At 46.3% G+C, this 13,243-nt stretch overlaps 1 protein-coding gene across 7 annotated transcripts in view; it reads left to right on the top strand.

Moving 5' to 3' along the window:
• Window positions 1-13,243, top strand: part of MYCBP2 (MYC binding protein 2) — a 477,832-nt gene that overhangs the window by 94,913 nt on the left and 369,676 nt on the right. For all 7 annotated transcript variants that reach the window (XM_067563270.1, XM_067563273.1, XM_067563271.1 and 4 more), the window contains exon 12: window positions 12,603-12,807. In XM_067563270.1, the coding sequence (XP_067419371.1) occupies window positions 12,603-12,807 (205 nt within the window). The remainder of the gene's footprint in view (window positions 1-12,602; window positions 12,808-13,243) is intronic.

The raw sequence follows: 13,243 nt of genomic DNA, 5'->3' as shown, positions 1-13,243 counted from the left end.
GGTTGGTCTACCGCCTTACATTCCCTGGACAGACTGATTGATTGATTCACATTTCTCCACTAGTCCTAAACTACGCGCTGGGGGATATCCCCATGTAATGTGTATGGAGGAGTCCCCTTGCTCAGCACTCTCCAATGAAGTCAGTGGTTACTGAGGCTTTCATAGAATCATAGAATCATAGAATATTAGAGTTGGAAGGGACCTCAGGAGGTCATCTAGTCCAACCCCCTGCTCAAAGCAGGACTAACCTCTGCTATATCATCCCAACCAGGGCTTTGTCAAGCCGCAGCTTAAAAACCTCTAAGGATGGAGATTCCACCACCTCCCTAGGTAACCCATTCCAGTGCTTCACCACCCTCCTAGTAAAAAACTTTTTCCTAATGTCCAACCTAGACCTCCCTCCCTGCAACTTGAGACCGTTGCTCCTTGTTCTGTCATCTGCCACCACCGAGAACAGCCTAGCCCCATCCTCCCTAGAACCTCCTTTCAGGTAGTTAAAGGCCGCTATCAAATCCCCCTCACTCTTCTCTTTTGCAGACTAAACAAGCCCAGTTCCCTCAGCCTCTCCTCATAAGTCCTGTGCTCCAGCCCCCTAATCATTTTTGTTGCCCTCCGCTGGACTCTCTCCAACTTGTCCACATCCTTTTTGTATTGGGGGGCCCAAAACTGGACACAATATTCTAAATGCGGCCTCACCAATGCCGAATAGAGGGGAATAATCACTTCCCGTGACCTGCTAGCAATGCCCCTCCTAATGCAGCCCAATATGCCATTGGCCTTCTTGCCAACCAGGGCACACTGCTGACTCATATCCAGCTTTTTATCCACCGTTACCCCCAGGTCCTTTTCTGCAGAGCTGCTGCCCAGCTCGTCGGTCCCCAGTCTATAGCTGTGCATGGGATTCTTTCTTCCTAAGTGGAGGACTCTGCACTTTTCTTTGTTGAACCTCATTAGATTTCTTTTGGCCCAATCCTCCAGTTTGTTTAGGTCACTCTGTATCCTGTCCCTACCTTGCAGGGTATCTACCACTCCCCCCAGCTTAGTGTCGTCCGCAAACTTGCTGAGGGTGCAATCTACCCCATCCTCCAGATCATTAATAAAGATGTTGAACAAAACCGGCCCCAGGACCGACCCCTGGGGAACTCCGCTTGTGACCGGTTGCCAGCTAGACATGGAGCCATTGATCACTACTCGTTGAGCCCTATGCTCTAGCCAGTTCTCTATCCATTTTATAGTCCATTCATCCAACCCATACTTCTTTAACTTGCTGATAAGAATACTGTGAGAAACCGTATCAAAAGCTTTGCTAAAGTCAAGGTATATCACATCCACCGCCTTCCCCACATCCACAGAGCCAGTCACCTCATCATAGAAAGCAATCAGGTTGGTCAGGCATGACTTTCCCTTGGTGAATCCGTGTTGACTGTTCCTGATCACCTTCCTCTCTTCCAAGTGCCTTAAAATGGATTCCTTAAGGACCTGCTCCATGATCTTTCCCGGGATTGAGGTGAGGCTGACCGGTCTGTAGTTCCCCGGATCCTCTTTCCTCCCTTTTTTGAAGATGGGCACTATATTTGCTTTTTTCCAGTCCTCAGGGACCTCCCCCTGTTGCCACGAGCTTTCAAAGATAATAGCCAATGGCTCTGAAATCACCTCAGCCAACTCCCTCAGCACCCTCGGGTGCATTGCATCCGGCCCCATGGACTTGTGAATGTCCAATCCTTCTAAATAGTCTTGAACCTGTTCCTTCAGCACTGCGGGATGTTTGCCTCCTTCCCATTCTGTGCCACCCAGTACAGCAGTCTGGGAGCAACCTTCCTTCTGGGTTGGGAGGGCGCATCTGGACTCACTGAGTGTGCAGGGCCTCTGGTTGGAAATATCAATCCATACCAACGTGTTAGAACTTTGGGCCATCCACAATGCATATTGTGCCTTCCAGGAGCATATTAAACACTCACTGGTTCCCATACTCACTGATAATAGCACCCTGATGTGAACAAACAGCAGGAAGCATGTTCCAGCTTACTCTGCCTAAAGTGGCAGTTCTGCATCAGAGAAGACATAGCTCTGGTAGCAGTTTATTTGCCGGGGTGCAGAATTGTATTGTGGATCATTTCAGCAGTGTTTTCTCGCTAAACCATGACTAGTCCCTGAAGCTGTGTGTCCTCCAGGTCATCTATGCAACATGGGAGGCATCCTCATTGTTGACTTGTTTGTGATGAGGGAAAATGGAAAGTGTTGCCTATTCTGTTCTGGAGGGTGGGGGGCACTGCAAGAGGTAGTCGACTGCTGTACACCTTTGACCCTATTCCGATTATTCCTCAGGTCATCCGCAAACTCAAGGTGGATCGGGGCAGGCTCATCCTAATTGCTCCGATGTGGCTGAGACAGTGCAGGTTCTCAGATCTCCATGCTCTGTCAGTTTAGCCTCCCATAGCGCTTCATCTCCGTCCTTACCTGTTCACTCAGAACCAGTGCCACACCCTCGGTTTTGTGATCAACTTCCTGCACCTCAGGGCATGGATGCTGCATGGCTGAATGAAGAAGAAGAGCATGGTCATCAGCTGTCCAACAAGTCTTACTCAACAGTAGCTGTCTATTAGGATGGTCTACTTAGTGAAGTGGAAGAGGTTCTCAGTGCCGTCCTTGGCTTGCAAGACGCAATCGACAGGGACTGCCATTCAGGACATCTTGGAGTACCTACTACATCTTCAAACATCAGGCCTTACACTCAGTTCACTGAGAGTGCATTTGGCAGCAATATCAGCGTTTCATCCTCCTATTTAGGGGAAATCAGTTTTTTCCAATGCCATGGTGACGAGATTTCTGAAAGGGCTTCTCTTCTTACATAGTCAGGTCTGAGAGCCGGTCCCCTTGTGAGACCTAAATGCAGTTCTGGTAGCTTTAATGAGCTTTACATTTAAGTACCTTGCCTCCTGTCCGCTGCCCCTCCTGTCTCAGAAAACTGCATTCTTGATAGCCATTAGGTCTGCAAGGAGGATGGGTGAGTTGCAGGCCGTGATGATGGTGGGGCCTTCTTACATGCAGTTCTCCAAGCACAAGGTATCACTTCAGCCACACCCAAAGTTTTTATCCAGGGTGGTTTTTCAGTTTCATCTGAATTGGGCTGTGTATTTACTCTGTTTTTTCCCTAAGCCACATTCCTCCTTGGAGGAATAGTGACTCCATGTGTTGGATGTCAAGCGGTGTCTACCGCTTTTAACTGAACAGGGCCGAACTGTTTCATACTTCACCTTGCCTGTTCGTTTCAAAGGTGGGCAGCATGAAAGGGCAAGCGGTCTCTACACAGACTGTCTCTAGATGAATAACATCTTGTATCAAGACTGTATATGAGAGAGCTTCGACTATGCCTCCTCAGCAGATACAAGCTCATTTGAGAGCACATGCAATGTCGATAGTGTTCCTCAGTGACGTTCCATATTGGATATTTGAAGGCAGCCATGTGGTTGTCCATACATATATTTACAGACCATTATGCTATTACCATGTCTTCCAGAGTGGATGCAGGCCTCAGAAGGGCGCTCCTGTGAGCTCTGTTTTGGTAGACTCCGAATCTTCCCTCCCTCCCTCCCCATGGGGCACTGCTTGAGAGTCAACTAAGTGGAATATACATCTGCATCTACTTGAAGGAGAAGGAGCGGTTACTTACTGTAATTGTGGTTCTCTTTTGAGTGTTTGCTCATGTTGATTCCAAGTAGATATGCGCACATTGTCTGCACAGTCATTGGAAGGATTTTCCTCCTAGCCCCCGTTGGGACAGTGTAGGTGCCCCTTGTAGTCCTGCCAACCCGCTGCCTCCTCAGTTCCTTCTTACTGCCCATGATGGTCGTTGGAGCTTCTACCTTCTCTTGCTTTAGCAAGTATTTTCCCTAGTGGTCTTCTGCTGTGGTTCCTGTAAATAAATAGAGTAGAATTTAGTTGTTAACTGGTTAGCTAAAGTTTTCTTTGTGGGGGTTTCCCCCTACTAATTTTCATGCCACTTGGGAACCAGAGCATGTCTCTGTCCAAGGATCCCAAGGATTCAAACCGTGTGGGAACTGCCATAAACCTATGCCAAAGGACAAGCCACACGAATGCTGCCTGAAGTGCCTGGGTGAATCCCACCAGACTGATCGCTGTAGGATTTGCAGGGGATTCCATCTTAGGACTAAGAAGAAGAGGAATGTTAGACTTAAACACCTCTTCATGGAGGCAGCTCTCTGTCCCCAACTAGTCTCAGGCCACTTGGACACGTCACCCAGTACCTCAGTGCAGAGTGCACCAGCCTTTATTAGAGAGTCTATGGAACTCCAAAATGACTGCACCGAGAGAATCCCAGCACCGGCATCCCTGGCACCAAAGATGAACCGGCACCATTCCCAATCTCCAGTGCCTCACAAGAGGCTCAAAAAAACTGTTGGAGGGAGTTCGACCACAGTGAAAGCAGTGGGGAGGGACAGCACTATCGGTGTGCATCCCATACCAGAGCACCTGGCTCCTACACCACTGCAGGTGGCACCAACTTCAGACCTGCAGAGGGTTCCATCAAGTCTGGTGTCCGTGTCACCCGTAAGTGAGAGTCAGGTGGAAGAGTTGGACCTCCTTTCCATCCCTGACACGTATGAGGTGGCTAGGGATGTGATAGCTATGACAGCACAGCAGTCTCCCACCAGAATGGAGGGAGCGCCAGAATTAAGACCTCTGGCACCGCAGTGAAGTGCATTGCTGTCTAGAGGCAAATCTGCCATGATGCAGCACCAGTCATCTTCTCACTTGGCACTGCTGTGGTCCCCATGCTCGGTGTCATCGGACTTAGAGGTGGAGTCGTACACCTTGAAGCATAGTTGGCACTGGTCAGAGAAGTGCTGCTACAGGGAGGAGCTTGGCCTTGGCCAGCTCAGTGGCAGTTACTTGCACAATAGTCCTTTTGGACTCCGTGGGCACGCTACCAGGCAGAGGGGTCTTACTCTAGGCATTGCCTCTGATAGATGGGCTCTATGGCCACATGAAGAATGCTTGACATCTCCCAGCACCAAGACAGACATTGGGATTGGTGCTGAGACTGGCACGGAATATGGTGAGGGAGTCTTCCGCTAGGGCCAATCGTGTCACTGAGCATGTCAACCTGGCGCAGGGTGAATCCTGTGACCTGGAGGGTCAAGAAGACTGTTCCACCCAGGGCATCCTCCTCATCCTTCCCCAATGAGGAAGTGGCAGGGACTTGGACTCTGCCACTCCCAGTGGACAACAGGGATCTATTGCGAAGAGTGGACTAGAACCTAGGATTCCAAGCGGAAGTAGTGAGGGAGTCAGTGGATTCTGTGGTGGACATTTTAGGACCAGAGGGCCACTTGAGGGTGGCATTGCCTCTCACTAAAAGGATTCAGAATAGTACTCAAACGTTGTGGCAGACACCAACCTCTATCCCCCCACACCTAACGGGGTGGAAAGAAAGTACTTTTCATCTCCAAAGGGCATGAGTTCCTCTTCACCTCCTTCCACTCCCCTCACAGCCAGGGTCACTGGCAGTATTGGTGGTAAACGAGAAAGAGAGGAAGGGGCTGCAAGGCCCAATGACCAAGTCCAAGGACTCTAGGAAGTTGGACCTCTTTGGTAGAAAAGTGTACTCCACCAGGGGTCTCCAACTTCACATCGCAAACCAACAGGTGATATTAAGTCAATATAATTTTAATTCATGGGAGACCATGACAAAGTTCAAAGATCTGCTTCCATCAGACTCCAGATCGCAGTTTGGAGCGGTTGTGGAAGAAGGCAAGGTAACAGCAAGGATCTTGTTGCAGGCCACCCTGAATGCGATGGACTTGGCTACGCGAACCATGTCATCCACGATCGCCGTGAGAAGGAGCCCTTGGCTGCAGGTATCAGGCTCTACCCCCAGAAATCCAACAAACAAATCAAGACTTGCCTTTCAAAGGTTCAGGATTGTTTTCGGAGCAAATGGACTCCAAACTCCACCGCCTGAAGGATTCAAGGGCAACACTGAAATTCTTAGGGCTTCATGTGCCATCCACCAAAAGGAAGCCTTTCAAGCCACAGCCTAATCAGCAGTTTTATCCTGTATAGCCCAGGCAGGATGATGCTAGGAAGCGGGGCAGAAATAACAAACATAGGACACTGCAACCTCCATCCAAACAAGGCCAGGGCTTGGTGGGGCAGTCCTCCGGCTCCAAGCAAGCATTTTGAGGGTGCGCACATGGCCAGCACCCCAGATTAGATCCTGGTCTTTCTCTCTGCTTCCTGAACTGACTGTCCCATTTCTATTGTGCATGATCTCAGATAACCTTGGACAGATGGGTGCTATGTATGGTAGAATTGGGATATTCTCTCCAGATATTTCCTAATCCCAAAGGCCAATGGGGGTCTCAGACCCATTCTCAACCTGCGAAACCTCAATAGATTCATGGAGGAACTGAAGTTCCGCATGATCCTTGGCTGCTATCATCCCCTCCTTGGATCCGGAGGACTTTTATGCTGCCCTCAACTTGAAGGATGCGTATTTTCATATATCAGTAGTTTTGTCCCATAGAAGGTTCCTCAGGTTCTTAGTAAACCACGCTCAGTATCAGTTTACAGTACTCCTCTTTGGCCTGTCAGCCCCTTCGGCCTCCCCTTCGGCCTCTTGAGTGTTCATCAAGTGTATGGCAGTTGTCGCTGCATTCCTAAGGAGACGACAGGTACAAGTGTTCCCGTAACTAGACGACTGGCTTGTCAAGGGCTGCTCCAGGGAGCAGGTAAAGGCATATATCAGCCTGATCCAGTCAACCTTTAACAGATTGGGTCTACAGCTAAAAGTACTCATGTCATCCTTGTCCCCTACCCAAAAAATAGAGTTTATAGGTGCAGTCCTGGATTCAGTCCAGGCTAGGTCACTTCTGTCGGAGTCTTGCCTCCAGACCATTTGCTCCATCATAGAGGACTTCAGATGCTTTCCCACCACGACAGTGCGGAGCTGCTTGAAGCTCCTAGGTCATATGATCTCCAGCACATATGCGGTCCAACACATCAGGCTGTGGCTCAGATCGTTCCAGGCTTGCCTGGCATCAGCATACTGGCCAAACAGAGACAAACTAGTCAAGGTAGTTTCACTTCCCCCTGAGGTCGTCAAGTCCTATTATGGTGGCCTCTGGTCTTGAGTAAAGCTATTGCTTTGCATCTGACATCAGGGAGCTGAAAGCGGTTCACCTAGCATGCCAAACCTTCCAGTCCCAAGGCAGATGTGTATCAGTCATGGTGGACAATACAACAGTGATGCTTTATATAAACAGATAGGGTGGAGCATGCTCCTCTCCCCTGTGTAAAGAAGCCCTCAAACTGTGGGATTTCTGCATAGCTCACTCCATACCTGTACAGGCGTCTTACTTCCCTGGATCCCACAATGACCTGGCAGACCATCTCAGCAGGTCCTTCCACTGCCATGGGTGATCTATTCACCTGGAGGTCGTGAACAGTATCTTCCAGCAGTGGGGAGTTCCCCAAGTAGATTGGTTCACAACAAGACTCAACAAGAAGTTTCGTTAATGTTTGATCTGCAGCCTGGGTTTGACGCGGATGTGTTCCTCCTTCCTTTGAAGCGTCCCCTGCTTTACGCGTTCCTGTCTTTCCCGCTTGTTCACAAAGTCCTGCTCAAGATCAGGAGGGACAGAGCGTCTGTCATATACATAGCCCCAGCCTGGTCCTGACAGCATTGGTATACGACACTACTGGAACTGTCGGTAGTCATTCCGATCACTCTGCCTTCGGTGCCAGACCTAGTCACATAGGACTACTGCTGCCTCCAACATCCCACGCTCGAGTCTCTCCACCTCACGGCTTGGAAGCTTCATGGTTAAATCCCATGGAGTCCGCATGCTCGGAGCCTGTCAGAGAGGTCCTTCTCGGTATCAGGAAGCCATCCATCAGGGCTACGTACTTGGCCAAGAGAGAGAGGTTTTCTATTAGGGCAATGCAGAAGGGCATCCCTTTGATGCAAGCAGCATTACCCTTCATTTTGGACTATCTGCTGCACTTTAAGCAGCTAGGTCTGGCAGCGTCATCCATAAAGGTGCACCTACTATTCCATCCTGGTGGATGGTTGATCAGGTTGTTCTTTGTCACAATAGCGCACAGGATGTCACAATAGCGGACAGGGTCTTTCGGTGTAGTCCCGCAGGATTTCATCGTGGCTCACATCCTGCATTAGGATTTGCTATGATCTGGCAAAAGTGCAAATCCTGGCACTGACTGTGCACACCACGAGGGAGCAGGCCTGCTTGGCAGCATTCCTGGTGGATGTCCCTGTGCATGAGATCTACAGGACTGCAACATGGTTATTGATCCACATGTTCACTGCGCATTATGCTGTCACACAGTAGGCCAGGAACGATGCGGCATTTGGTAGAGCAGTGCTTCAATCAGTGATTCGGTAAGCTCCCACCCCTCCTCCTATGGTCAGCTTGGGAGTCACCTACTTGGAATCAACATGAGCAAACATTCGAAGAAGAAAAAATGGTGACATACCTTTCCATGATTATTGTTCTTCAAGATGTGTTGCTCATGTCCATTCCAAGACCCACCCACCTTCCCCTCTATTGGAGCCAGCTGGCAACAAGGAACTGAAGAGGCAGCAGGTCGGCAGGGCCCTATATATGACATCATGGAGGTGCGACTCCAGGGGGCACCTGCACCAACCCAACGGGTGCCAATAGGAGAAAAACCTTCTGACGACTGTGCACACGGCGTGTGTGCACACTTAAATGGAATGGGCATGAGCAACACATCTTGAAGAACAGTTAAAGGTAGGTAACGGTTTTTCTTCAAGATGTGTTGAAGACATGTATTCCACGATTCACTCTCCGGCCGCCCCTCTGCATCGGAGTCTCCTCGTGGGATTTCACTATGAAGGATCTGTGGGGTCGTTGAGGGCAGCACCACCTTATATAGCCAGGGGAAGAGCCACAACCACAAGGTGTGAGCTCTGCCCCTCTGCAGGTACTGCTAGGCAAAAGTCTCCGGCTCTATTGTGCTGAGTCTGCATACCTAAGTGGAATAAATGTCTTGCATCATATCTCAAAGAACCACAGTTAGAGTAAGTAACCGTTCTTTCCTCTTGCCATTTGATGTTCCCTGATTCAAGTGAGTCTGTAAAAGAGCTATCTGTGCCACTAAGAATGGTACTTAGCTAAAGGGTGCGATGCTTACAAAGTTGTCTCAAAGAAGTGGCCAAAAGAACTGCAAGACTGCTTCAGAACCTGTTGCTTCAAGAGTAGTATAAGTGTCTGAAAGGAAAAAAGTAAATACCTATTTAAATAGAATGGATTAAACCTGTAGAATTAATTTCCATAAGATATTGAGGACAAAAGTTTGGTGGAATTCATAAAGGGAATAAGAGTATGGATATTTCAGTCTTAACATATGGATATAAAAGTTGCAAATCTACCATAGCTACAGACAGACATCTAAATGCCTTTCCAAGCAAAATGCCATAAAAATACTAGTTTAATAAATAGAATGAGTTTATAACAAATGCCAAGATTTGTCAGAGTTTCACAACCCTTTACGCCAAAGAAAAGAAGATGGAAATATTTGGGACATGTGTCAAGGATAAAGCCAGAATATCTGCCATGGTGGGTGTGCTATTGAACAGCTGGAGGAACATGCTAAAGGGGAGGACTGAGAGAATCCTTCCACTGAACACTACTCAGAGAGGGAAAACTTATGTGACTTGACAACATAGAGGATATGCAAAGAGCAGCCCAGCATAGACAGCCTAAGTAACGGCAAATTGCATGGGAAATATTCAGAGATTGAGGTACATTACATAGGATATATTTTTAATAAACTTCCATGCCTTGTGGCATAAGACAATAACTAAATTGACGGGGATTAAGAAGAAACTTCCTCTGTGGACAGGTTATTTCATAATTGAGCACTATAAGGTCTCTTGTAACCTAGTGCTGCTTGTTGGTGCAGACAGGATATTGGGACTAGGTACAACAGTGGTCTAATCTGGTATTTATTGCAATTCTTACCTTACTTTTTAAAGGAAATCTTGTAAATAAAAAAGAGTTTTTGAGATTAGATGATGTTTAAATTGATACTTTTTTAAAAGCAATGTTCAGACTGACACTTCTTAATTTAAACAGTTTTTTAGCATATGCCTTGTATGAGTAAGTAATTGAAAGTAATTAAGGACTTCCGAGGTTAACGGTAATTGGGATAAAATACAATATGGCTTTACAAAAGGAAGATCATGCCAGACCAACCTGATCTCCTTTTCTGAGAAGATAACAGAATTTTTAGACAAAGAGAATGCAGTGGATCTAATTTACCTAGATTTCAGTAAAGCATTTGATACGGTTCCACATAGGGAATTATTATGTAAATTGGAAAAGGTGGGGATTAATATGAAAATTGAAAGGTGGATAAAAATCTGGTTAAAGGGGAAACTACAACAGGTCATACTGAAAGATGAACTGTCAGGCTGGAGAGGGGGTTACTAGTGGATTTCCTCGGGGATCGGTCTTGGGACCAATCTTATTTAACCTTTTTATTACTGACCTTGGCACAAAAAGTGGGAATGTGCTAATAAAGTCTGTGGATGACCCAAAGTTGGGAAACATTGCCAATACAGAGAAGGATCCAGATATCATACAGGAAGATCTAGATGATCTTGTAAATTGGAGTAATAGAAATAGGATGAAATTTAATAGTGGGAAGTGCAAGGTCATGCATTTAGGGACTAATACCAAGAATTTCTGCTATAAGATGGGGACACGTAAACTGGAAGTGACAAAGGAGGAGAAGGACCTGAGCGTATTGGTTGATCACAGGATGACTCTGACCCGCCAATATGATGTGGCTGTGAAAAAAGCTAATATGGTCCTTGGATGCATCAGATGAGATTTCCAGTAGAGAGAGAGGTGTTAGTACCGTTATGCAAGGCACTGGTGAGACCTTGTCTGGAATACTGTGTACAGTTCTGGTCCCCCATGTTTAGAAAGTTGAATTCAAACTGGAACAGGTTCATAGAAGGGCTACTAGGATGATCCGCAGAATGGAAAACCTGCCTTATGAGAGGAAACTCAAAGAGCTTGGCTTGTTTAGCCTAACCAAAAGAAGGTTGAGGGGAGATATGATTGGTCTCTATAAACACATCAGAGGGATAAATACCAGGGAGGGAGAGGAGTTATTTAAGTTAAGCATCAGTGTGGACACAAGAGGTAATGGATATAGACTGACCATCAGGAAGTTTAGACTTGAAATTAGATGAAGGTTTCTAACCATCAGTGGAGTGAAGTTCTGGAGTAGCCTTCCAAGGGGAGTAGTGGGGGCAAAAAACCTAGGTGGCTTCAAAACACAGCTTGATAAAATTATAGAGGGGATGGTATGATGTGATAGCCTACTTTGGCAATGGACTGATCTTTGACTACTGGTGGCAGATATGCCAATGGCCTGTGAAGACATGTTAGATGGGGTGGGTTCTGAGTTATTACAGAGAATTCTTTCTTGGATGTCAGGCTGGTGAGTCTTGCCCACATGCTCAGGATTTAACTGATCACCATATTTGGGATCGGGAAGGAATTTTCCCCCACGGCAGATTGGGAAAGGCTCTGGGGCTTTTTCGCTTTCCTCTGTAGCATGAGGCATGGCTCACTTGCTGGTGGATTCTCTGTACCTTAAAGTGTTTAAACGATGATTTGAGGACTTTAATAACTCAGGGTATGTCTATACTCACAGCAGCAATGTCGCTGCCGCCAGATCGATCTTTCTGGATCAATTGAGCGGTCAGTGTAGACCCGCTCAATCGATCAGGAAGTTGACTGAGTAAAACCACCTCCTCAAGTAGCACAGTGCAGTGAAGATGGCTCGCAGAAGGGAAGTACAGCAGTCGACAGGAGGTACGCAAGCTACTCTGCGTAGTATGTGTAACTCCCGTTGACTGCCGCTGAATCTCCAGGTAAGTGTAAACCAGGGCTCAGTCATAGGTTAGTGGTTTATTACAGGAATGGGTGGGTGAGATTCTGTGGCCTGCATTGTGCAGGAGGTCATACAGATGATCATATTGGTCCTTCTGACCTTAAAGTCTATGAGATCATGACATTAAGTACCACAAGTACTATATGTACTGACCTATAACTGAATGAGTTCAAGTATGTGTTTTTTATTTTGGTTTTCCTTGGTTTGGTTTTTGCTTTCTAACCATGCTTTGTTAATCTGATCCTGTAATCAGATGAATCCTCATGTAATTCTGGGTGCATTAACAGGCCCAAAACAATATAATTAATTATCAAAAGTTTTTTGAGTAAACAAAGGAAGAGCATTACAGCACAATTATCTTGGAAAAAATGCATGTTTCTGTTGTAATTCATTTCACGTTGCAGAGATCATAGTTAGAAATAAGTCGTTTTGATTGTCATTTACAATAAACTTTTCTAAGGTCACTATTAAGTCTAATTTTTAAGTTATTTACCATAAAAAGCATCAAATGGGGAAAAATCCTTGAACCCCTTTATTTTTAAAGCTTGGTTTAATTACAGATTCAATTATTGTTTCATTTGAAGTATTATGGCATGATTGGAGAACAGTATAACTTTTTCTTTCAGATTTATTACACTGGCAAATATCAGAGCCTTGGAATCAAACAAGGTGGTCCTTCAGCAGGAAAATGGGTTGAGCTGCCAATTACAAAATCTCCAAAGATTATCCAGTTTTCAGTTGGACATGATGGTTCACATGCCTTACTTGTTGCAGAGGATGGAAGTATATTCTTTACAGGTTCTGCTAGTAAAGGAGAAGATGGTGAATCAAGTAAGTTTTACTAGTGTATTATCAATGGCTTAATATGGAATTGGTACTTGTAAATTATACCAGTAAAATCAATATTAACTAGTCTTTAAGGTGCTAGAGGAAAAGTGGATAACTACCAGAGAAATGCATGAAGATATCATTAACATGCTTGTGTACATTACCTGCTAGTAAACGGAAGTTTCTGAGTTTGAACACACCAACTAACATAAAAAGTTATGTTCACAAGGAAAAATCTTAGTGTTACAAGGAAACCTCATCCACAAATGTTGGAAAACCAGGAAATGCAGAATTAAGGGACACTTGTTACACGACTCTAACGCTGGCCTCTTTGATCCCTGTCCGCAAGAGACCCTCAGGGTATGTCTACACTTGGAGCTATGGGCGTGACTCCCAACTCATGTAGACATGCTTGTGCTAGCTCTCATCAAGCCAGCAT

Source organism: Emydura macquarii, unplaced genomic scaffold (assembly GCF_026122565.2).
Source record: "Emydura macquarii macquarii isolate MOO-44397 ecotype Brisbane River unplaced genomic scaffold, CSIRO-AGI_Emac_v2 contig_2473, whole genome shotgun sequence".
NCBI classification, from domain to species: domain Eukaryota; kingdom Metazoa; phylum Chordata; order Testudines; family Chelidae; genus Emydura; species Emydura macquarii.
The sequence above is the reverse complement of the archived record's forward strand: the minus strand, read 5'-3'. Positions and strand labels throughout refer to the sequence as shown.